Below are 23,956 nucleotides of genomic sequence, written 5' to 3'. Positions count from 1 at the left end.
GTCTCCTCAATGGAGCCTTTGTCAGCAGCGCCAGGGGCCAGCGGAGGACGGCCTAGCACACCCCAGAACCGGCACACCACCACCCCAATCCTGGTCCACCAAGACCCCCAGAGCCGGTCCACCAACACCCCAGTCCTGGTCCACCAACACCCCAGTCCTGGTCCACCAACACCCCAGTCCTGGTCCACCAAGACCCAAGACCTGGTCCTCAGAGAACCCCAGGTTTGGCCTACCCAGACCCATAGGCCCTGCCTACAGACACCCCCAGGCCAGGTCTACAGAGACCCAAGATCCTGGTCCACCAACATAGCCACGGCTCACCAATGCCACCCTGGAGCAGACCAGCTTGTATAATGATCATTGATTGTTGACCAGTCCAGGTCAACTGTCACTAATCTCGGGGTCTAGACTCTGAGCAGAAAAGTGATACCCCTGCAGTTCACCATAATGAGGTTCTGGGTGTATTCCAGTACACATCACAATGAGGGTCTGGGTATAGTCCATTACACATCATAATTAGGGTCTGGGTGTAGTCCATTACACCCTATAATGAGGTTCTGGGTATAGTCCGTAACACATCATAATTAGGGTCTGGGTGTAGTCGAGTACACATCATAATTAGGCTCTGTGTGTAGTCCATTACACCCCATAATGAGGTTCTGGGTCTGGGTAATAGTCCAGTCCAGACACCACTCCACCACCAGCCTAGTGTGTCTCTGAGGTGTGCGACCACCTGACCATTGACCACTACCTTCGTCTAACCCCCAGACTCTCCCGCTGAGTCGTCCCCCCTGGTTTAAACACCACACGTCCTGCAACCATGGACAAGTGGGAGCACTGGTGGTGTTCAGAGAAACCAGTTGAATCCCCCATGAGCCCACGCTGGTCCACCACCACGGCGGCCGGGGGCGGAGCCTCGCTCTACCGCCCTCCATTAAAGAAACGCCGCTTATTATGCTGTTAGGTCGGCGCCCGTGCAGCCAATGAAGGAAGTGGAGGCTCCTCTTCCACAGGGTCACATGACCGCCTCATGGAATGTATGTCACAAAAGAGCACTATGGCTGAGGGGGGGGAGGGGGGGTGGGGGGTGGGGGGGGGGCACCGCATTCAAGCACTAATTAGAAAAATTAGATCTGTGAAAGACAGCGAGTGATCGTGGCCTTCAGCCTCCCTGCCTCCCTGCCTCCACACAATGCAGGGGGGAGGAGGGGGAGGGTAAATAATTTAATCTATTATCTGCTCTGGGAAACTCATCAGCCACACTCCACAATAGACACGCTCTGAACCACTGATTGCATTCTCCTCTCTCCTACTCTGTCCTCTCTCTCTCTCTCTCCTCTCTCACCTCTGTCTCTCTCTACCTCTCTCTCCTCCCTCATGGTGACAGAGGAGAAAAAGGCCCCAGTGTGAGAGGAGAGAGTGGGGGGGGGGGGGGGAGGGAGAGCAGGCAGTGGAATAGAGTGAGCAAAGGGAGAGAGATGAAGGGAGAGAGAGAGAGAGAGAGAGAGAGAGAGAGAGAGAGAGAGAGAGATCCACCAAGGTGAAACATGCTTCAGTCTAATTAAGAGTATCACAGTTTTCTGTTTGAGGTCAGCCCCCCCGCTTTGTTCCATGCTCCTGAATGCTGTTACATTATGTTCTGACCCCCCAGCCCCCCCCCCACACACACACACACACACACACACACACACACACACACACAAAAACATCATTAAAACATCACACTGATTTCAGTGTGATGTTTTGAAAATATCCCTAGGTTAAATTATATTCAATCAATAGGCCTATCTAAAATATATATATTACGCATCGTAAAATATATACATTTATCACGCAATAATTAATTCAACATAGCCTTTTGAAACCTGCCGCGGAGCTTATTGTAGTGCGGGCGGATTACCAGCCATTGATCAGAGCTAACATCTCTGTGCTTCCTGCCGTGGAGACTCCATGATGTTCGCTCCGGGCTCTCCCTCTCCGCCGCCGTCCGTGCCAGACTTAATTATAGTCAGAATGTCAGGAGCTGGCTGCCCGGCCTGGCCCGCTGCCGTGTGCGAGCACCATCTCACCTGCTCTCCGGCACCGTGTGTGTGTGTGTGTGTGTGTGTGTGTGTGTGTGTGTGTGTGTGTGTGTGTGTGTGTGTGTGTGTGTGTGTGTGTGTGTGTGTGTGTGTGTGTGTGTGTGTGTGTGTGTGTGTGTGTGTGCAGGCACGCACACAGTGTTATGATGTGGTAATGTTGGGGCCTGTGGACTCACTCCGGGCTTCTCCGCTCTGCTCCGGTTGCTTTGTGGAGCAGCGGAGAGAAATCTATCCCGAGGTCAAACAACCTCGAGATTCTGAGAAACACGCAGTTTCCTCTCTTATCGCGAAGTCATCCCCCTAAAACACCGCGGTTTCCCTAACTTCGATTGACTAAAAGAGGTAGTGTTTGGGGTAAATCATGCCGCACCCCACCCGTGTTTAGATGCGTTATATTACATCCACGGAGAAACCTTTTTTGTGTTTGAGTTTTGGGTGAAAACAGCGCTAATGGACACATCATGAAAAAGCCCCCATTTCCCCTCACTGAACACGGTGCTCAATTTACACTCCCCGCCTGAATTAATTTCGGGGGTGTCATTATGCAGGTGCTGCACATATTTTCCGAGACCAAGTGACTCTATTTATAGCGGTCCGCTAGGCCTGAGAGCCAACTATATCTAATGGGGTAATGTCTGTGCGTAATGGTAATGCGCTCCTAGTTTGTTCCGTTTGGCTCGGTCCAGGTGCGTAACAGTAACAGTCAGTGAGTCGCTGCGGCCTCGTCCAGAGGCGCCACGGCGCCCCCTGGTGGCCGCTTGGGTTCAGCGCATCACATCAGACATAAACTCTGTGTAGAGTCTAGTATAACGCTGACTACCACAATCAAACCAACATATCACCATTGGAATATACAAAAAACAAGCATTTACTATACTTCGTGAAGTAACAATATATATAATTCACAAATTGAATTAGTTTTGTTTGTGGTAAAAAGAAAATAGCGGAGAAGCCGAAGCGTTTCCAACCAACATCTGCACCGTTGGATTAGGAGAGCAAACAAACACGGGTTCCTAAAGTGTGCAGTAAATCAGGGTACCCTCGTGAAATCTGCTGCTGCTAATTAACCTTCAAGCTAATCAGCCACAATCAATAGTGTGCGCGGGCGTTTTTAATTGAGAATAAGTCATTATCGCACTGTATTCATCGTGCTAATGAAGCAGGGCTGCAATACGCCTGCAGCTCCAAACCGCTAATTACGTTCTAGTTCCTCAGATGGGTCGGTTCTCCTTGTGTCCACAGCGGATCAGAGCGGGAGGGGGGTGGGCCCACGCCCCCCTACTGACACACACATACACACACACGCACGTACACGCACACGCGCACGCACGCACGCACGCACGCACCCCTCTCAGTCCCCGTCCTACAGAAGGGAACGGGACTAGGGGGTAACGGGATTGGGGGGTAACGGGGTGCACTCAGTCAGTAGTGTGCGTGGTCCTCATTCAGTGGACCACGTGGGGCTGGACGATCCAAGTTGATCACAACTGCAGTAGTGCTGTGTGACCTAGTTACTAACAAAGATGGATGCATGCGTATATATGTGTAAATACACGTATGTTTTATATCTTTATATAAACATATATATATGCAGATGTATGCATGACACATGTCTTTAGTTATATTTATATATATATATTCATATCTTTATTTATGTATCTTTATGTATTTATGTATAAATATATATTTGTTTATGCATCTGTATACATGTTTAATCTAAACAAGCACATTTAATTATTAAAATAAGCTCCAGTGAAAACCCTTACAAATCTCCTCAGGTGTGCTAAGGGACTTTTAGACCCTGAAGTTTACTCAATTATATCCTGCATATTCAAATTCTCCAGTTACAATAACCCATAAATGTAACGATATATTTATGTTTAGTGGATTCCAAACGGGAAGTTCCAAGAAGATGGAATGTTGTATAATATAATAATCTCGATTCATTCGTCAAAGAGCTGCATTCACAAATGCAACATTAGTTTATTAGCTGTGTTACAGAATAGTGCAGCAAATGAACAGTCAAGTGCACATTTCAAAGGTCAAAGGTTAAAAATCTCCAGCAACTCGTGTCAATGATATGTCTCAATCGACGCGGAAACACAAACATAAAACCAAACTGAACCAACACTGTGACAGGAACGGTGAGGTGGTTATCTACTGCCCACAGAGCGGGGGATGAAGGGGTCAAAACGTCACTTCATCGCTCTAAATTGGTCCCAGGAATATATATATATATATATTCAACACTGCATGCTAACGCTGCTCACGAACAATCCCTTGATACTTCCCCCATCATTCTAATTATTGGCGCGTGAACATTAGGGGTTAAGCTCAAAGTGTAAAGACGGCATAGAAAAACAAGATGGCAGCTCCAGCATTAAGAAAACCCTGAACCTGTTTGGAGGGGGAGCGGCCAGAAAATAACCGAACCAGAACTCTGAGCGCTCAGCGAGCCAGCTTCAAGAGTTCAGCTGAACACCGAGCTCTCAGCGAGCCAGCTTCAAGAGTTCAGCTGAACACCGAGCTCTCAGCGAGCCAGCTTCAAGAGTTCAGCTGAACACCGAGCTCTCAGCGAGCCAGCTTCAAGAGTTCAGCTGAACACCGAGCGCTCAGCGAGCCAGCTTCAAGAGTTCAGCTGAACACCGAGCTCTCAGCGAGCCAGCTTCAAGAGTTCAGCTGAACACCGAGCTCTCAGCGAGTCAGCTTCAAGAGTTCAGCTGAACACCGAGCGCTCAGCGAGCCAGCTTCAAGAGTTCAGCTGAACACCGAGCGCTCAGCGAGCCAGCTTCAAGAGTTCAGCTGAACACCGAGCGCTCAGCGAGCCAGCTTCAAGAGTTCAGCTGAACACCGAGCTCTCAGCGAGCCAGCTTCAAGAGTTCAGCTGAACACCGAGCTCTCAGTGAGCCAGCTTCAAGAGTTCAGCTGAACACCGAGCTCTCAGTGAGCTTCAACGATGGGTTCAGCTCGGCTGCTTTCTAACACAAGAGCAGCTTGTGAGGAGAACAACTCCTTCTGCAACATGGAGACCGATCTCTGACCAATGACGCCAAAGCTCAAATTCCCGACCCCAGTCGAGTGGGACCCCCAGCCCTCTAACCCTTTACCTCCCACCTCGTCTCCTACCGGCTCCTCACGCAGATGTTCTCTCCTCTTCCTCAGACCAGAGCATGAAGCCTCCTGGGCGCTCCTCCTCTTTGTAACCCGTAGATCCATGTGAAGGCCACTGTTTGGCGCTCACCGCTCAGACCAGAGCCATGTCTCTCCCCGGTGGGATCATTCACTGGACCAGAGCCGTGTCCTAGGGGCCGGGCCGGGCTTGGGCACGAACGGTTAGCATTAACCTGACAGGGTCCGTGCCCAAGCCCGGCCCCGGGCCCCGGCCCCAGCCCTGCCCGGCTGGGCTAGCTGACCTTGGGGTAGATCTTCTCGTAGAAGAAGCTCTGGGGCAGGACGGAGACCACGCCGTCCTTTTCCCGCACGGCGTGGTCGCGGACGAAGTGGAAGTGGTCCTGAGCGAACAGGTAGAACTCGTTCTCCATCTTCCAGACCTCCGACTGCCGCAGGCGGGAGAGCGTCTCCGGGGCCAGGGGCTTCTTCTCGCTGGTCTTACGCAGGTGGGACTTCTTACCTGAGGGCCGCACAGGAGACGGGCCGTTAGACCAGGGGTCCCCAACCGTTAGACCAGGGGTCCCCAACCGTTAGACCAGGGGTCCCCAACCGTTAGACCAGGGGTCCCCAACCGTTTCAGCACCAAGGACCGGTTTGATTCTCCAAAAAATTTCACGGACCGCGGGGGGGGGGGGGGTTGGGTTATGTTGCGCAGAGGGTGCCAATTCGTATAGTATTGTGCATGCATTCATTTAAAATAACTAGTTCCAGTTATTTATGAACAGTGAAGGCAACAAACTCTTAAAAAAAAGAACGTCAACTTGAAGTAGTAAGTAACATCTATCAAGTGTAAACATGTACAACACAAAATGTCAGTAAGGGAACTTAACGTGCGTTTGTGAGGCCTCAGAATAGGCTACAATTCATTTTAATCAGTGGGAGCCCTGTGCCTGTTTCCCTGCAACAAGAAGATTCCATCTGGGGGTGATGGAAGACAGTGACACCCTTAGCGTGTTTGAAATGTCCAATCGATTGCGCAATTTTGTTTTAGATGCAGTCATTGCCAAAAACCCGGCCTCGCATAGGTACGTGGTGGGAAATGGAAGCAACGTTTTCAGCGCTTTTATGGATATCTTGGGATACTCCGCTTTGGTTTTGATCCAAAAACCCGCCAGAGAGGTTTGCTCAAACACACTTTTAAGACCACCATCATTAGCAATTTCGATCATTTGATCTTCCTCCTGCACTGACAAGTGATTCGGGACATTTACAAATGGGTTGCGGATCGACTCATTCGTTCGCCGTGGATCTTTGGAGGATGGGAAGTAACGTTCGAATTCATTTGAAAGCGCAACAAGGTGATCGCGAACCAGCTGCGAGAGAATGGGGCCTGCCTCAGTCTTTCCCAAAATCCCCACTAATGTTTGGAACATATCGAATACTCCCCTGTTCACTCGTCGTCCCCACAAAATCAAGCTTGGCTTTAAATGCAGCAACTTTATCTGCCAGTTTAAAGACAGTCGTCATTCTCCCCTCTGGAGTGTCAGGTTGAGCTGAGCTCATAGTGAAGCCAATACGTGTTGAGGACGGGACAGACAGACAGTTATGCCTAAGAAAAGAAGTTAAGACCTTGCCAAAGATGCAAACATGTTATATGCAATCTAACAACTGTGTGTGTGTGTACCTGTGCGTGCATGCGTGTGTCTAGTGTGTGTGTGTGTGTGTGTGTGTGTGTGTGTGTGTGTGTGTCTGTGTCTGTGTCTGTGTCTGTGTGTGTGTGTGTGTGTGCGTGCGTACCTGCGTGTGCGCGTGTGTGTCTAGTGTTTACTGTGTGTGCGTGTACCCGTCCTGTAGAGCTGTGTGGCTCCCCTGAAGAAGCGCGGCAGCACGGCCTCCAGGATCATCACAAAGTCCTCCAGCTCCTCCGTCAGCCCCACCAGCAGGTACTGCCTCACCAGGTTGGCCTTGGCCGTCTCCAGGGCCCAGCGGCTACCCACTGTCCTGGGGGACCACACCGACAGGGCCGGGGTTAAGGTGAGGGGTAAGGACCACCACACCATGAGGGCCGGGGTAAGGACCACCACACCGACAGGTCAGGGTTAAGGTCAGGGTTAAGGTCCACCACACCGACACCAGGTCAGGGTTAAGGGGTGCAACGTCCAGTTACTGTTAAGTTAAGCGTTGAGTTGAGAGTAATGGGGAGAGTTAAGGTAAGGTTAAGGTAAGGTTTAAGGTAAGGGTATCTCACCAGCACTCTGAATGATGTCCGCAGAAGAAGGGAATCTGGAGCCAGAGCTTCTCCGCAGCGCAGTCCGGCCCCCCGCTGGCCACGCACTCATCAAACGTCTGGAACGCACGACGCACACATTAACACGCACTCATCAAACGTCTGGAACGCACAACGCACACATTAACACGCACTCATCAAACGTCTGGAACGCACAACGCACACATTAACACGCACCCATCAAACGTCTGGAACGCACAACGCACACATTAACACGCACTCATCAAACGTCTGGAACGCACAACGCACACATTAACACGCACCCATCAAACGTCTGGAACGCACAACGCACACATTAACACGCACTCATCAAACGTCTGGAACGCACAACGCACACATTAACACGCACTCATCAAACGTCTGGAACGCACAACGCACACATTAACACGCACTCATCAAACGTCTGGAACGCACAACGCACACATTAGCACGCACTCATCAAACGTCTGGAACGCACAACGCACAAGTGAACCTCACTTTAGTACACCATCAAAATAAATTAATATTATGCTACATAGATAGTTAGAGATAGTTATCAATTATGTCACTGGAGTGGTTATATATTGTGAAAGGACCATCATCACAGACTTAACAAGAAGTTTGCACACTCTAATATACTGTGATTATATAAATGTGAACTACTGGCACTTAATCATTTTGACTGTTTGTTCGGTTTGTTCCGTTTGTCCTTACTTTAGCATTTACTCTATCATCTATTCCTGTTTCCCTCAGCACTCCTGTGTTTTTACTGAATTTCTCTATATCCTGTGGTTCCCACTGCTGCTGTAACAGAGGAGCCCCCCCTCCGGGGTGTTCCCTAAAGTCACGACTCTCAATCTCGATCTCCGAGCGAGGACCTTTTTGTCGCCCTGCTTCCGGCGCCGCAGTCCGGGCCGGTAGTCGTCTCCGAAGCGCAGGAAGTAGTAGTAGGAGACCAGCCGCTCCACGGGGTCACGCACCACGTTGACGTACGTGGGCTTACCCTCCGCGCCGTACCTGGAGCACAGACAACAACCCGGCTCACTTCCTGCACTTACGCTCAAAGCCTGCACCATCTACATTTACATTCACAGCATTGGGCAGACGCTTTGATCCAGAGCGATTTAGAATAAGGACATTTGTCAGAAGAAAGAGAAACAACAATATATCTCTGTCGGTACACTGAGGAGGTTCATAGGACCAAGTGCCAAGCACTAACAATCACTAGGTTAACCCATTCCCCGTACAACACAGTTAGCTAGGAGGAGGAGGGGGAGGAGAAGGAGGAGGAGGAGGTAGAGAATAAGGAGACTCACTTGGAGAAGTCCAGGTAGACGACGTGGCCGTGGTAGAAGGCCGGTTTCATCTCGCTCCACGAGGTGACGTTGTGTACGAAACGCACCTGACGACAATGGAAACACGTCAGACGCAGCACAGGAGATCTCAGGAGACATCGACAACAGCCCAGGAAGTATGAACCTCTTCCTTCAGGGAGTCCGTTCAGCTCATGAAGTCAACAACAACAAACATGACACTAATGAACTAACCTCATCCTGCTCTTTAACGTGATGTAAGTAAAGCCCCTGTAAGTGGCTCTGGAAAATAGCGTAGATCAACTATGACTGATATAAGACAGATTAATAATAATAGATATATTGTGATACCAGAAGTGGATCCAGGTGGGAGAAACAGAGGCTCACCTGGTCCAGGTAGGACCCCCCGAGGCTCACCTGGTCCAGGTAGGACCCCTAGAGGCTGACCTGGTCCAGGTAGGACCTCACCTGTTCCAGGTAGGACCCCCCGAGGCTCACCTGGTCCAGGTAGGACCTCACCTGGTCCAGGTAAGAGGATCACAGGCTCACCTGGTCCAGGTATGAGCACCAGAGGCTCACCTGGTCCAGGTAGGACCTCACCTGGTCCAGGTAGGGCCACCAGAGGCTCACCTGGTCCAGGTAAGAGGACCAGAGGCTCACCTGGTCCAGGTAGGACCTCACCTGGTCCAGGTAGGACACCAGAGGCTCACCTGGTCCTGCAGGGACAGCACGGGGTTGTTCTTGGAGGTGTTGATGTGCAGCACGTGGAAGCCGTTCCTCCCACAGAGGTCGTAGGCGATGTTGGTGAAGGAGGTGCTTCCTGTCTTGGGCACGCGGTTGTAGATGACCACCACGTCGTCCGCCTCGCTCAGAGACGGGGTCACCTGACCCCCGGCCCCGCCCTTCCGCGGCTCCGACTCCGCCCCCTCGTGCCGGGCCATGGTTCGCTCTGGAACAACACGGTTCCGTTATGAAGGCGGGGCTTCATAGGAGTCAGAGTGCAGTTCTCAAAGAGGCCAGGAGGGGGAGGCATTGTAAACTACCCAAACCATGTTTATGTGTTTGGTATGACCATATCCTACTTTATTCTTGATTTATGGGAGGCTTGACTCACTTTAAACATCTTAACAAGCTGTTCAACACCAAAACGTGCTGCAGCCAGCAAATGCATGTCATTGAGCACAATGCAAATTAATGATAATCTCTTTTATGGATGCATTGGGTTATACCAACAAAGATGAAAGAGTGTCCCTGGATATGTGTACATAATATACAAGTTAAATACTGCTTGCTTTACTGCAGTTAAGCAAGTTATCGAGACTGTGTGTGTGTGTGTGTGTGTGTGTGTGTGTGTGTGTGTGTGTGTGTGTGTGTGTGTGTGTGTGTGTGTGTGTGCCTATATAAAGTGTGTGCATTTGTCGATAAAGAGTGTGTGTGTGTGTGTGTGTGTGTGTGTGTGTGTGTGTGTGTGTGTGTGTGTGTGTGTGTGTGTGTGTGTGTGCGTCTGTGTGTCTGTGCTTTGATCGCCAGATGAATGTGTTGAGTTCCCCTCACCCAGGACCTCTCTGGACTCCTCTATTCTCTGGATCTGGTTCTCCATGAAGAGCAGCGCCAGTCCGAACGCCAGGACGGCCAGGAGCTGGACCTTATGCGGCATCATGGTCCGGAGGAGCCCCATCATCAGTCCTCACACCATGCCCTGGTCCCGCTGGGAGGCCAGGGTCCGAAGTGCCTAGCAGGAGCCTGGACTCACTGGTCTGATCACGGGACCGGGACCACAACACGGAAAAACTCGTCTTGGACGGAACTTTAACTAATAAGCTACCGAGTGTCTCGTGTTTACTTCTGACCAAACATACAGCAGTAGATGAGTTACCGAAGTACTCGACCCGACTTCAGCTGGTATTCGTGCGCGTCCAGTCCGCGACGTGAGGCTTTAATGCTGCGTTCGAGGAACTCACGGTGATGATACTTCCGGCTTGTAAGCGCTGTTTACGTTGCCACATGTAAACTGGTAATTGCGACTAGGAATTGTTGTCTTCCTGAAGGGTCGGATAAGTGCTTCCGTTAAGCGGCTTCATCATGCATTGACATTTTCAAGTTGTAAAGAACGGGAAACGGTACCATTGCTGTCTTCAGTCCCAGATGACTTGAACGCACCACTGGTGGATTTGGGTCCGTTTGGGATGCGGGGAAGTATTCGCTTTGGGACAACTTGTGGCCAACCATCACGGTTCATCACGGTTCTAAACTGCTCCTAAGATTGATAGTCACGCCTTTTTGTAGTCTGGTTGGTTTTTTACTTTTAAACATGTGTTTCTTTTTCCGATTCGCAATGCATTGTTGGAGAAATGCAACGTCACACATTCGACACTACAGGCGTTCAGCAACCAGATGGCGCCAGAAGTTTGGGCAAGAGAATCAAACGGTTAATCGAGGACAAGATCCAAGAGACCTTCAATGCGTCCCGGGTGGATGAGTTTCCAATATTCACAGAAATAAAATCTTCTACATTTCTAGGTCATGTTCAAAATATAAGTGCTCAATTGGCTTTTACGCTGAAAATTCACCCTCTCAAATTCCAAATTGAAATTAAATAAAGGATAAAATGCACCATTTAGCGTGCAGCTTAAAATACTCTGATACAAACACATAGCTTGACTGCCGAGCAAACATAATCCTTTGTGTGTGTGTGTGTGTGTGTGTGTGTGTGTGTGTGTGTGTGTGTGTGTGTGTGTGTGTGTGTGTGTGCGTGTGTGTGTGTGAGAGACAGAAAGTGTGTGCTATTCTCATTCTCCTTGGATAGGCCTTAAAGATAGTGACATATTGTCACTATTATTGTTTCCATATTTATTATTTATATTTATTGTAACACACACATCAGAAACACAACCAACCAACAACTCCATTATAAACTGCTAATCCAACAGTAATTACACGGTTAGCTACAGTTTAAAGTCAAGTTGAAACTAGAAAATAACTTTTGAGAAAAGGTATACAGTCCGTCAAACACGACCAACGAGTTTCAACGATTAAGTCGAACAAAGGAAAACATTCAGTCAAAACACGGAGAATAAAGTAGGCCTAATTTATATCAACATAGATTCATAGGATATAAAAGAAAGGTTTTATATATCAGAAAATGGGGAATACACTTTTATGTAGATGGAGGAATATTTAAAACAAAAACATTAAGTAGGCTACCCCTCATAACACTTTTAAAATGGCCCCCGAAACATCACTTCACCAAAACGATTTGTTCTGTTAATAATGTGGCCACAACAACCAAGATTTCAGCGACAAAAGAACAAGATAGAGGGCATTCATTGGTTGCCAGGGATACGGTGAGGATGGATGTTTGGTCTTTCACAAGCAGATCATTGTGGACCTTGACAGACTGCAGAGAGCATGGAGTTTGGGTTAGGAGTTTGCAGCGGGGGTTATTCAACCGAAACACCAACAGACCCATGTTGGGTCCCGATCGCAACTCGAATCCCGCTGGTGGAAGGTGAGGGGAATCCGTTCTGCGCTCTGTAGGGGCTCTGCCCGCTAGACGTAGTCGAACCTCTGGTTCTGCTTGCCCTCCACGCTGTGGGTCTTGTAGGAGGCGTTGTAGATGGGGTGGTTCCTCACCTCAGGGCGGTACCCGGTCCGCTGGGTAGACGCTGCTTTGTAGGCGGTCCCGTCGTACCTGCGGCGGACACGGAGAGACTCGATGTTACGGGTGGACAGAGTTTATACCCTTTTGGTAACACTTCATAATACCTTTAGTTCCTTATAAATCAAATCCATTCAATTAATTAAATTCAATTGTATTTGTATAGCCCTTAATCCCAGGTAGTCTCAGAGGGCTTAACATTATATATATTTATCAAACATGTTGAATGATTCTGATGATTTATGATTCAAATGTTGAACTAAGTCTTCAAAGTCTGACATCTACGATATAAGTAGGCCTAATGCGTATTTCATGTCAAATCCAGCTTTTACTAACTGCTTGTGGATGGCTTATAACGTAATTCATATTATTATGAATTATTATATATCGTTTGAAAGTACAAAGTGTAGGCCTACGTCATTTTTCCCACCATGACGATGAATCAGTGGAAAAACACTCGCAAAGGAACGAAGACGATTTGAGTACAATTAAGTCAATCCCTTGGTTTTTATTGACTAATAATTACCGTTTGTCCTCGGAGACCATTCCACGGCAGGCCAGACACATCAGGACGCCGCCAATAACCAAGATGGCCGACCCTATCCAGCCCACAAAGAGGGCGGGGCCAAACGTGTACCTGAACGGACACATCAACAAATCAATGACGAATGAAAGAACATAACAGCCATCGCGGCTTCAGATGCGACCGGATACAGAAAGTGAAACAGAGCTTACTGTGGCCGGAGGCCGCCGCCCATCCCGCTCACCCCCCCCATGCCCCCCCCTCCCCCGAGGCTGAAACCCCCCTCGGCGTAGTTGTTGAACCGGAAGCTCTGCACGATGAGGTTAGCGAAGGCCGACACGCCCGCAATCCCACACACACCTGCACGGCAAAGATCAACAACAATTAAGAATGCCTTAATTGATGAACAAGAGTGTGTTAATCAATACCATGAGGGTCTTCGTTTAAATCGATTCTATCGTCATTTCTAGTTCAAACTGATTTACTTTTATCATGTTGATCTCAAACTCAAATCCACATCGTTTGTCTTCTTGTGTGCGATACATTCTTTATATTTGCATGCGCGATAAAAACCTACAAATGGTTTGTAGCACTATAACTATGATTAGTATATGCTACACGTGAACCTCCTAAAATGCTCAAATTGATTGGTTCGCTATCTCGGGATATTGGGCAATATCCCACGATTGAGATCTCAAACTCGGGATATTGCGTGACGGTCGTCTCGTCACGGTAATAAAAACAAATAAAACGCCAATAAAAACAAATGAATCCCGGCAAAAAGTGTTATCTTGAATATGTTTGGAGTGTTCACGTGTAGCATATACTAAAACAATCATCCACCTCAGGCTCCGTGAATAGTGGGGAATAGCCCCCCGAGCTCTTCGGTCTCGGGGGGCTATTCCCCACTATTCACGGAGCCTTCGGCGAATAATTGCTAATTATTCAAACAAAATGGCGGCAGAGCAGCCAGGAGGTATACCGGCCAGCAGGTTGAGGATCCCGGCGGCCAGCGTCATGGTGGCCTTGATGTTGTCCTCCATGTTGCCCATCTTCAGACACTTCAGGGCGAAGATGGCGACCAGGCAGCCGATGGCGCCCAGGATAATGCCCACGATCATCAACGCTCGCACCGCCTGCAGCAGCGCTGGGGTCAAAGGTCAACGCATATAGGTTAACGTTTATAGTCAGACGTCAACGGTCAACGGTTAAAACAAAAATGTCGGCTTGGGGTAGAATACTTTAAATATGTTAAAGGGTGACGGAAATAGATGTTTTTTCAAAAACAAAAGCCGAATTAAATGCAATTCGACTTCTCTGTTTTATTTAACCTAGCGCTGATACCTCAATGAAGTAATAAATGTAAAAGAGAGGAAACGATTGAATGATTGACGATTGAACGATGTATTTTCTATTTTGGTCCAACCCTCAGTGTGAGGGTTCCCCTCATTTGAAAGCCTCTGCTTCCAAACGACTTTACTCTCAGTATGACAGTGGATCCAGAGCCAGGTCATCAAGGAGCATCTAGGGGTGATACATCTCATGGATGCCTGCTGGTAGAGCGAAGACATCACGGTTTGAACCCAGTGCCTTTGGGCTGGGAGTCACACCCAGAATCCCACCCTACGGCACCTTCCTGCCCTTGAAAAGGTTTCCAAAAGAAAGAATATGAAGCAGATCCAATAGATCTCCAATAACACTTTCTTAAAATGTTCTAGTTCCAATAGATCCATGAGGAGGAACGCTGTCTTCAAGAGTTCTGACCAGACCCTCCCTACGGATCAGACCTTACAACACTGTCCCTTTGGATCAAACCTACCAGGCCGTCCCAGTAGGCTATAGTAGGACTGTCCCCCCTGACGGTCAAACCTACCAGGCCATCCCAGTAGGCTATAGTAGGACTGTCTCCCTCATCGTCAAACCTTACCAGGCAGTCCCGGTAGGCTATAGTAGGACTGTCCCCAAGACGTATCAGACCTGACCAGGCCTTCCCAGTAGGACTGTCCCCTGACGGATCAGACCTGACCAGGCCTTCCCAGTAGGACTGTCCCCTGACGGATCAGACCTGACCAGGCCTTCCCAGTAGGACTGTCCCCTGACAGATCAGACCTGACCAGGCCTTCCCGGTAGGATGGTCCTCTGATGGTCAAACCTACCAGGCAGTCCCAGTATGGTGAAGTAGGGGCGGCACTGGGTGGTGCCGTACGACGTTCCCACGCACGAGGCCCAGAGGCCCGAGTAGGTGAAGAAGTTTGTGATGACGGTCCCGGAGCGGTCCTGCAAACTCCACATGTCCATGACGGTCGCGGCCGAGATCAGGAACAGGCCGAGGGCCGACAACATGAACCCGATCAACTGGATCATCGAGGCGGCCATCTTAGATCACAGAGTGGTGGAGTGGGTGCCAGGGAGCAGTGAAATGGCCGGAGTCCCCACATCCTTATCAATATGTACTCTGAGGAAGGAGCGGCTCTTATCATGTTTACCTCCGCTCTCTTTGTCTCGGTTTCGGTAAACGGCGCGGAAACGTCATTGTGAGCGTTTGATAATTAAGGGCGGGGCCATAACCGATTTTGAACGAGGTGCGGCACTCCTAAAAGAATTGAAGGGGAACTGTATTCTGCTACCGTTCACAATAACACATTTTTTGTGGTTATTTTATCATTTTGGTGGAATGCGTCTCAAGGCCGCATTCAAACACATTCTAACATCACAACCAGCGCCTGGCCTTCTCGAGGCCTGACTCTCTGAACATACGACCTCATGCTGATTCCGTGGCGATCTACGTAGTCAGAGCTATTCTTTTGATTGGGGTGTTTGACCCCAGCAGAAAGGTTGTCTGCCGCCTGACCTGCTTCCTTAACCAAGACGACCCTACCCAAACCTGCACCGTTACGGCATGTACCTTAAACCCCTGGCACGTCTCGGTAGATAAAAGCATCTGCTACCAGACCGAAGCGTAGAGGGAGAGCAGCAGGAGAGGGGAAGGAGTGGAGGACCGAGGGAAGCGTACCTGGCAACCCCATGATGGTGAAGTACGGCCGGCACTCGGTGAAGCCGGAGCTCTGGCGGACGCAGGCCTTCCAGAGGCCCGAGAAGATGTAGACGGAGGTGACGGGGTTGTCCATCAGGTCCTGGGTGGCCCAGGGGTCCATTGCGGTCGCCACGACCATCCCCGCCACGCCGATCAGGCTCAGGATGAAGCCCATCACCTGGCACAGAGTGGCTGCCATCCTGCACTCTCTGGACTCTCGTTGGGGTTAGAACTGGATAAAAACACTTAAAATGAGGCGCGACTCTGCTGCGTTGCTGCAGGTTTTTTAACGTCTGGACGCGGTACTGGTGCAGCGGGGATTGGGAAGGACGTTCGCTGTGACCCTAAGTGTTTACCCAACGTCTTTAGTCACTGGGCGGAGCGATCTGGGATCTGATATTTCGCTGGGTTTCCTTGCAACTTTTCCTCTTCAGCTTCTGAGTGACGTGTTGAAATAAAAACATTTCAGCCTGAAGAGAAACCTCTCCATGTTAGTTTACCCGAACCCCTTTATCCAAACATGTTCAAATTGGCGTTCACGCGTGTTTTTATTCATTTAATCAGTGAAAGGAGCGCCAGGCCTTGGAGGATGAAATGTTATTTAAAAGCTGAGTATGTAGAACACAAACAAGTTTGCACCAAAGAAAATCGTTTTTGTGGTTTTATCATGAAAAGTGCAAATCTTTAACTGTTCACAAAACAGTGAGCAATGTTGAATTGTATTCCAATTGTACTGTTACATACAATACCTTAAGTCAAGAATAAAGGATGGGTATCGGCGGCTGGGGGGAAGGTAAACATGGAAGAGTTGGCAGAAATATGTACAATGGCAGGAAATAGAACAGGACTGTATAAGTATTAGTAGAGATTAATGACTCAAATAATCAATTGTTTATCCTGAGGGTAATATTGTTATTCTCTCCTATTTGAGATTCAGAGTTGTCCAACTTTCATTAATACTTATTTTTCTTCTTCCTATTTAATTATTATTATCACTATTATTATTGTTCTGATATTATTATTATAACACACTGTACACATGTTGTATGGTAGTCTTACACTGGGGCCTAGTTGTGTTGGGCTGTGTGTGTATTAATACACAGTACTCACAATGTACGTATACACAATATCAACAGAGTAGAACTACTATGTTTATAAAACACATTTGATGCAGTATATTTGTACACCAGTCACTTGCTGTGTGAGGCAGTGTGTGGTCATACGCAGCAGTAACAGTAGCAGTCCACAGTATTGACAGAGTGGTCTGACTGTTCAGCCACCAGCCAACAGCCAACCGAAAAGCAAACACAGATATGATTGTGGAGCTGAAATGCTGATAGCATCCGATACTCGCGTACGTTGCATCGAAACTAGGCCGCGTTTCTTCATTTGATCGTAGACCGCCCTCCATCAGGGCCAAAGGCTGATCGATCAATCACAGGGGATCATTTCATATCATGAATGTAGCAATAGAAATGACTCCAGTGTTTCTGAAAGGTTATTAAATGATTTATCCTTTACTGGAGGAGCACTTATATTGGTTTAATAGGGCAGGGATAGTCTATCAAGGAGTTCTGACTCCGAGCCCAAAGGCACTTGGTTTGAGTCCCATTTCCCCAGTTTACCTTTAGGCATAATTTAGGCAGTATAACAGATAATACAAATGATGATGATGATAAGAATGTAATTTTATGTGTAATATTTCTGTCAATTGCTGTGTATTTGAAAAAGTTAGACTAAATGTAGTATCAAAGTAGTATCAATCACGAGGCATTGGTTATATATATACCTAACTCTTCGGAAGTTCAAATCAAAAAGGAACTTGAGTAGAGGAAGTGATACTGAGTCATTGATAGTGATTGGTGTTTTTCTAAGAGCAGACAGTAGGTCTCCAGCAAGACATTACATCAACAATCAACTGTTATCGAAAAAGTGGTTCAACACCTGCCAGTCAAATCAGAGAGCCAATTAAATCCCTCCTAGCTCTGAGGTCCCACCCTCAAACCCTCCCCTACCTGGGGTAGGGGAGAGAGGCCTGCTCCAGCCATGCTGCCAGCCAGTGGAGGACCCCCAGTCCTCTGCCTCGGGGGTCCGGGACCAAGATCACTGATCGGCCTGCTACTGTTCAGCCATTTATCAGAGACACCTTAAATAGGGACTTACAGTGACAGGACAGAGACAGGTCGTTAAGGAGCAGGTAGGGGTTAGACAGTACAGAGACAGGTCGTTAAGGAGCAGGTAGGGGTTAGACAGTACAGAGACAGGTAGGGGTTAGACAGTACAGAGACAGGTCGTTAAGGAGCAGGTAGGGGTTAGACAGTACAGAGACAGGTCGTTAAGGAGAAGGTAGGGGTTAGACAGGACAGAGACAGGTCGTTAAGGAGCAGGTAGGGGTTAGACAGTACAGAGACAGGTCGTTAAGGAGCAGGTAGGGGTTAGACAGTACAGAGACAGGTCGTTAAGGAGCAGGTAGGGGTTAGACAGTACAGAGACAGGTCGTTAAGGAGCAGGTAGGGGTTAGACAGTACAGAGACAGGTCGTTAAGGAGCAGGTAGGGGTTAGACAGTACAGAGACAGGTCATTAAGGAGCAGGTAGGGGTTAGACAGGACAGAGACAGGTCATTAAGGAGCAGGTAGGGGTTAGACAGTACAGAGACAGGTCATTAAGGAGCAGGTAGGGGGTAGACAGGACAGAGACAGGTCGTTAAGGAGAAGGTAGGGGTTAGACAGTACAGAGACAGGTCGTTAAGGAGCAGGTAGGGGCTAGACAGTAGAGAGACAGGTCGTTAAGGAGCAGGTAGGGGTTAGACAGTACAGAGACAGGTCATTAAGGAAAAGGTAGGGGTTAGACAGTACAGAGACAGGACGTTAAGGAGCAGGTAGGGGTTAGACAGTACAGAGACAGGACATTAAGGAGCAGGTAGGGGTTAGACAGTACAGAGACAGGTCGTTAAGGAGCAGGTAGGGGTTAGACAGTACAGAGACAGGTCATTAAGGAGCAGGTAGGGGTTAGACAGTACAGAGACAGGTCATTAAGGAGCAGGTAGGGGTTGGACAGTGCAGAGACAGGTCATTAAGGAGCAGGTAGGGGTTAGACAGTACAGAGACAGGTCATTAAGGAGCAGGTAGGGGTTAGACAGTACAGAGACAGGTCATTAAGGAGCAGGTAGGGGTTAGACAGTACAGAGACAAGTCATTAAGGAGCAGGTAGGGGTTAGTGAATCTTGCTCTATGATTCATATTGGTAGTCTGTGGACATTGGGGATCGAACCCAGTACTTTAAACACTACAATATATTGCCCCTAACTTTAACCACTTTAACTTGAGAGAATAACAAACAAACCATCTGCATTTTAATGTCTTCCTGTATGCTTGCTCCGTGTACTAGCAGCTCGTCGCCACTAGAGGGCAGAGTCTGTGCGGGAAAAGACAAGTTAGTGGAGAAGATAAACATTTTATTTTTGAAACCTTGCCTTAAAAGGGAGGTTGCCCTTTTCTCCTGAAGCATTACCTTACATTAACTAAATTGTGAAAAGGTGGAGCATAATTATCTTTTAATAATACACATAAAAAAACGAAGTATAAAAGCAAGTGAGTGTCTGACTGCCAGCCCAGGGGTAAGCCTTCTGGATCCGAATCCCAGCGTCCAAGTGAGGCAATTAGAAGGGAATTAAAGTAGTTTAAGTAAACAACCGAGTTCTACAACAATAACCAAAAGACGAAACTCATTTAATTCCACACTTTCCCCCTCTAATGTATTTCTTTATTCCTAGCGTCAGGGACACAATGGGCTGAGCACGCCTCGCGTCCTGTGACAGATGAGGGAAAAACATCAAAAAATCCCACAGCAATTAACCAATCAGCGTCCGGCAGGACGGCGTGACAGAGTGCACACATCAGCGCACGACAGCGCCGCATCCGTTATGCTTTCAGCGGGCCGAGATCTAAATTAGAGAACCAATTAACTCTGCTAATAGCCCTTTCCCGTTTCATCTGCAAGACAATGGGTCTGAAGAGGAAGCTCTCACAATATCCTCTTTCTGCGCAAGCCTCCTTGTTTCCCCTTCAATTAGCCCGGCGCTTTCTGTGATTAAGTACCTATAATTATTTTTCAATTAAGGCTTTGATCTGCCGTGTGCATGTGTACACTTTCCCCGGCACGCCTGGAAGAATGAGCGGGAAGCGGTGAATTTGTTCGCCAGTGTTTGCGGCGGGAGGGACTCCGGTCTCGGGGCTCCGCCGGGACATCCGTCTCCCCCCCTCCGCGGGAACCGGACGGAAGCGGCTGAAACTCAGAACTACAGACTTGTGTTTGTGTTTCCTTTGTCGACAAGTTTACCGTTTCTCGGGTTCCTCCCCGGCGAGATGACAGCGACGGTAGCCATGACGACAGGCAGCTTCAGTTTAAAAAGACTGCGTGTGTGTGTGTGTGTGTGTGTGTGTGTGTGTGTGTGTGTGTGTGTGTGTGTGTGTGTGTGTGTGTGTGTGTGTGTGTGTGTGTGTGTGTGTGTGTGTGTGTGTGTGTGCGTGTGCGCGTGTGTGTGATATGTTGACCACCTGCTGTGAACTCAGTACTTCTTACACACAGCATGTTAGAACAAGAAACCAGTAGAGAGACATTAACATTGACAATACAGTACATAGACACAAGACATACATAGACTGCTGGGCCGACCCACAGCTCAGCAGAGGGAGGAGAGAAGAGGTTAATGATGTGAACAACTGCTGCCAGGACCTCAGCTCCACAACACAGAGCAGACTGGGACCAGCATCACAACAGTGGGGCAGTATCTGGTGGAGAGTGGTGAAAACACAGGAAGCTTTTTATAAAGGACGATTGTTGGGCAGTATAGGTATTGGTGTGGTATGTCCAACGATGGTGGTATTGTGAATGCGTTCGAAAAATCAATATTAGAGTTGATCAACGTGAAAAACTGTCTTTATCATTTCTATTCAAGTTATCCAAACTATCATTGTCTCCTACCTGAGGTGTTTAGTTTAATTAATTTCATAATCTTGACTCTTCTCTGTATGTACGTTTCTAAGCCCTGATTGATTTGGGATCCATCAGGTATTATCAACATTGTTGTTCCAAACTTTGACTGTGCTAGCTAGCTATCACTCAACTGTGCTATCTAAATAGCATTCCACTGTGCTAGCCAGCTAGCTGTCAGCTGTGCTTACTAGCTAACTATCCGTCACTCCACAGTGCTAGCTCGCTATCATTCGACGGAGAGACAGTAATTAACGGCTGTACTGTAATTAAAAGACTAGGGGCCTCTTAGGGGCCTTAGGCTGCTAATGAGTTGTGACATTCCGGAGGTTCCGCCCACACCTCCAATCTCCACCAACCAGACGGATCAAGACGGATGGATCCGACTTTCTCATTGGCCCGGATGTATCAGAGCCCCTCATTGGCCGGGACACCCGATCCAGCGAAAAATAATAAATAATGAAACGAGAGCTTCGTGGAATAAATAAAATAATAAAAGAAATGGATCAGGGGGAGCGTGTGCTTGTGTGTGTGTAAAGATGTAATGTGTGTGTGTGAGCGAGTGTGCACGTGTGTGAAACATTTAGTGTGACCTGGCGGGCCGGCCATCCATCAGAGCAGCGCCTCATTATTCTAACTAGCCACTTCCTTTCTGCGCCGCCGAGACGCCATCAGCTGCAATCTGCATGCCAATTATGGGCCAGACCCCCTGATACCAGCATGGGAAATGATCTGTCAGCCCAGAGAAAGGGGAGGGGGGGGGGGAGAAGGGGGAAAAGTGAGAAGCCTTGTGCACGATACACCTCCCCTCTCCTCTCCCCCTCCTCTCCACTCCTTCTCCCCCCCCTCCCTCCCTTCCTCCCCCCTCCTCCCCCTCTCCCCCTCCTCTCCTCTCCACCTCCCCCCCACTCCTTCTCCCCCCCCTTCCTCCGCTCCTCCCCCTCCTCCCCTCCACTCCTCCTCCTCCTCCCCTCTCCTCCTACTCCTCCGTCCCCCTCTCCCCTTCCTCCCCCCTCTCCCTCTCCCCCTCCTCCCCCTCTCCCCCTATTCGTAGTGACAGGGCTTCCTAGGAAATTAATCTATGGAAGCAGAAGAAAAAAATTATAAATGTAGCTATTCTCCGGCGTGGGACGGAGGATGGGGGGTTCCGGAGGGCAGGGGGTGGAGCTGCTGATAATTGCCAGGGAGGGGTAGGGGTGGGGGAGTAGGACGAAGGGGTGCAGAGGGGTGCTGGGTAACAAAGACACGCTGGTTGAATGTTAGACTGAGGGCAAGAGGGCCGGTCGCGCCGTAACGCCTGGCAGGTATTCACCTCTTCCTCCTGCTCCTCTCGCTTCCCTCCTCCTCCTCCTCCTGCTCTCATTCACCTCCTCGCCGATCAACGGTGAAGCAGCGAGGAGCGTCGGCCAGCTGATCTCCTGAGCACCAAGCTCATATTTAACGCCACCGCCCGGGTCACCAACCCCGCTGGATGAGCCCGGAACATCCTGCGCTGGGACGTCCGTCTCACGCTCGTTTAGGGTTCCTCGTTTAAGGTTTCCTTGGCGGCAGAACGGCGGGAAATAGAGCTGTCGTGGAGCGAGAGGCCCGGCTTCACCCGCCTCAACGTACCCCGTGAGACGGGCGGACAAAAGGGTGTCACGGCGGGGACGCGAACGCACGACGGAGTGACACTCCGTCGACGGGCTGTGAAACAAACAGTGCCGACGTTCCTCCTCTTCGTGATGCAACACTTCGCTGGGAAACGACAACACCGAGGAAAACAAACCATAAACCATAAACCATAAAAACACCCCCTCCTCTTCCTCCTCCTCTTCCTCTTCCCGGAGAAGAAAGAGCTCAGAAGGATGTGAACAGTGGCTTTCACGCACAAGAGAGGCGAAGAATTGCCTTTCCCTCTGTCTGCCTTTGTGCGGCGTGTGTGTGTGTGTGTGCTTTGATTAAAGACACAAGATTCTTTAAGCACATTAGGGCCATTTTTTCCAATTGTCTCCCAGCCTCTGCCGTATCCTCCCTCACAGAAGATGGAGACGGCAGCACAAAGCTCTGCTGGCCCTCTTACCCCTCCTCTATCACTCTGAGCAGGCCCACAGGAGCGCTGCGAGGCGGAGGACCAGAGAATTATGATCTCCTGGAGGGGGGAGAGGAGCAGAGCGGGGCAGAGGAGGCGACAGCCGGGTGTCTTATCGGCGAGGAGGCAGAGGAGCACACAAAGAGCAGACCATGTAGTCTCCCACCGCCTCCTTCATCCTCCCTTGTTTCAGTGTTCCAGGACACCCAGGGCAACATGTACGCACTACAACACATCCCAGAGGAACAATGCACAAACCCGGGTTTGAACCCTCTTGTGTTACGTTGTGGGTAAGGGGCGCTGCCTCTGCACCCGCTGTTCAAACCTGCGCTGAGCCGGTGGAGAATCAACAGCGCATTAAACATTCGATATGCAATTATCCCCGTGCGGCGGTCCGACAGCAGGACGCGTGAACAAGACTCCACTTTGAATATCCTGCTGCAACGCAGCGAGCCGGGCGGTACGAGGCGCCGAGCGCCGGCCGGTCAGCCGGTCGTCCAGCCCTCCAGTAATAATTAAGAATCCTGTCGCGCAGTCGTCAGGACTCAATTACACCTCTCGCCGGCTGGGTCGCGCTGTGTGACTGCGAGCGATGTGGAGACACTGGAGTTGTCATCGGAGAGGAGGAAAGAGAGGGAATGAGTGAAGGGGAGATTATTGTGGAGCCGGGATTTCGAACGGGGTTGGAAAGCCCGTGTCAGGAGGTGAGCGCTGAACGCGGGTGACCGAGCGCTCCCAGAAAACATGAAACTATTATTTCCGATTAACAGAACGGAGACTTTGGTGGTGCTTTAATTGGAAGCTTTGGCTCACACCACTTTTCCAATTACTTTCATGCTAGCCGGCGGTTAATGCCGTCACAATGGACAGTAAGAAGACGTCTCTCAGGCCGAGTGTTCTGCATGC

At 49.4% G+C, this 23,956-nt stretch overlaps 2 protein-coding genes across 3 annotated transcripts; both read right to left on the bottom strand.

Annotated features, from left to right (window-relative positions):
• Positions 1-4,023: 4,023 nt before the first annotated feature.
• Positions 4,024-11,039, bottom strand: hs2st1b (heparan sulfate 2-O-sulfotransferase 1b). Of its 2 annotated transcripts, XR_003978881.1 has the most exons (8): positions 10,326-11,038; positions 9,482-9,720; positions 8,775-8,860; positions 8,337-8,475; positions 7,441-7,538; positions 7,036-7,193; positions 5,371-5,712; positions 4,024-5,331 (listed from the first exon to the last, which is right to left on the bottom strand). XR_003978881.1 is itself a non-coding variant. In XM_030372420.1 (7 exons), the coding sequence occupies exons 1-7, from the start codon at positions 10,450-10,452 to the stop codon at positions 5,486-5,488; spliced, it is 1,074 nt and encodes a 357-aa protein (XP_030228280.1). In that variant the 5' UTR covers positions 10,453-11,039; the 3' UTR covers positions 4,024-5,485. The 2 variants fall into 2 exon arrangements, 1 of the variants encoding a protein (XP_030228280.1); XM_030372420.1 differs by having other exon boundaries at positions 4,024-5,712; positions 10,326-11,039.
• A 567-nt stretch (positions 11,040-11,606) lies between these two features.
• On the bottom strand, positions 11,607-16,383 carry LOC115555524 (claudin-18-like). The gene is made up of 5 exons (XM_030372424.1): positions 15,966-16,383; positions 13,935-14,099; positions 13,165-13,312; positions 12,956-13,066; positions 11,607-12,462 (listed from the first exon to the last, which is right to left on the bottom strand). Exons 1-5 carry the CDS (start codon positions 16,183-16,185, stop codon positions 12,321-12,323), a joined length of 786 nt encoding a protein of 261 aa, XP_030228284.1. The 5' UTR covers positions 16,186-16,383; the 3' UTR covers positions 11,607-12,320.
• Between the last annotated feature and the right edge of the window lie 7,573 nt (positions 16,384-23,956).

The sequence above is a fragment of the Gadus morhua genome, chromosome 12 (assembly GCF_902167405.1).
Source record: "Gadus morhua chromosome 12, gadMor3.0, whole genome shotgun sequence".
In the NCBI taxonomy this organism is placed as follows: Eukaryota; Metazoa; Chordata; class Actinopteri; order Gadiformes; family Gadidae; genus Gadus; species Gadus morhua.
Note: the sequence above shows the minus strand (reverse complement) of the source record. Positions and strands in the feature narration are given on the sequence as shown.

What these genes read in the sequence shown, in the direction of transcription:
- hs2st1b (XM_030372420.1), bottom strand. Translation starts at nt 10,452, where the DNA reads ATGATGGGGCTCCTCCGGACCATGATGCCGCATAAGGTCCAGCTCCTG. An exon ending in GTCTACCTGGACTTCTCCAA is followed by an intron (nt 8,476 to 8,774) that starts GTGAGTCTCCTT and finishes TCTGTGCTCCAG; the next exon opens with GTACGGCGCGGAGGGTAAGC. An exon ending in GGAAGCAGGGCGACAAAAAG is followed by an intron (nt 7,539 to 8,336) that starts GTCCTCGCTCGG and finishes CGTGCGTTCCAG; the next exon opens with ACGTTTGATGAGTGCGTGGC.
- LOC115555524 (XM_030372424.1), bottom strand. Translation starts at nt 16,185, where the DNA reads ATGGCAGCCACTCTGTGCCAGGTGATGGGCTTCATCCTGAGCCTGATC. An exon ending in CACCATCATGGGGTTGCCAG is followed by an intron (nt 14,100 to 15,965) that starts GTACGCTTCCCT and finishes CTTTGACCCCAG; the next exon opens with CGCTGCTGCAGGCGGTGCGA. An exon ending in GATCCTCAACCTGCTGGCCG is followed by an intron (nt 13,313 to 13,934) that starts GTATACCTCCTG and finishes TTTGCCGTGCAG; the next exon opens with GTGTGTGTGGGATTGCGGGC.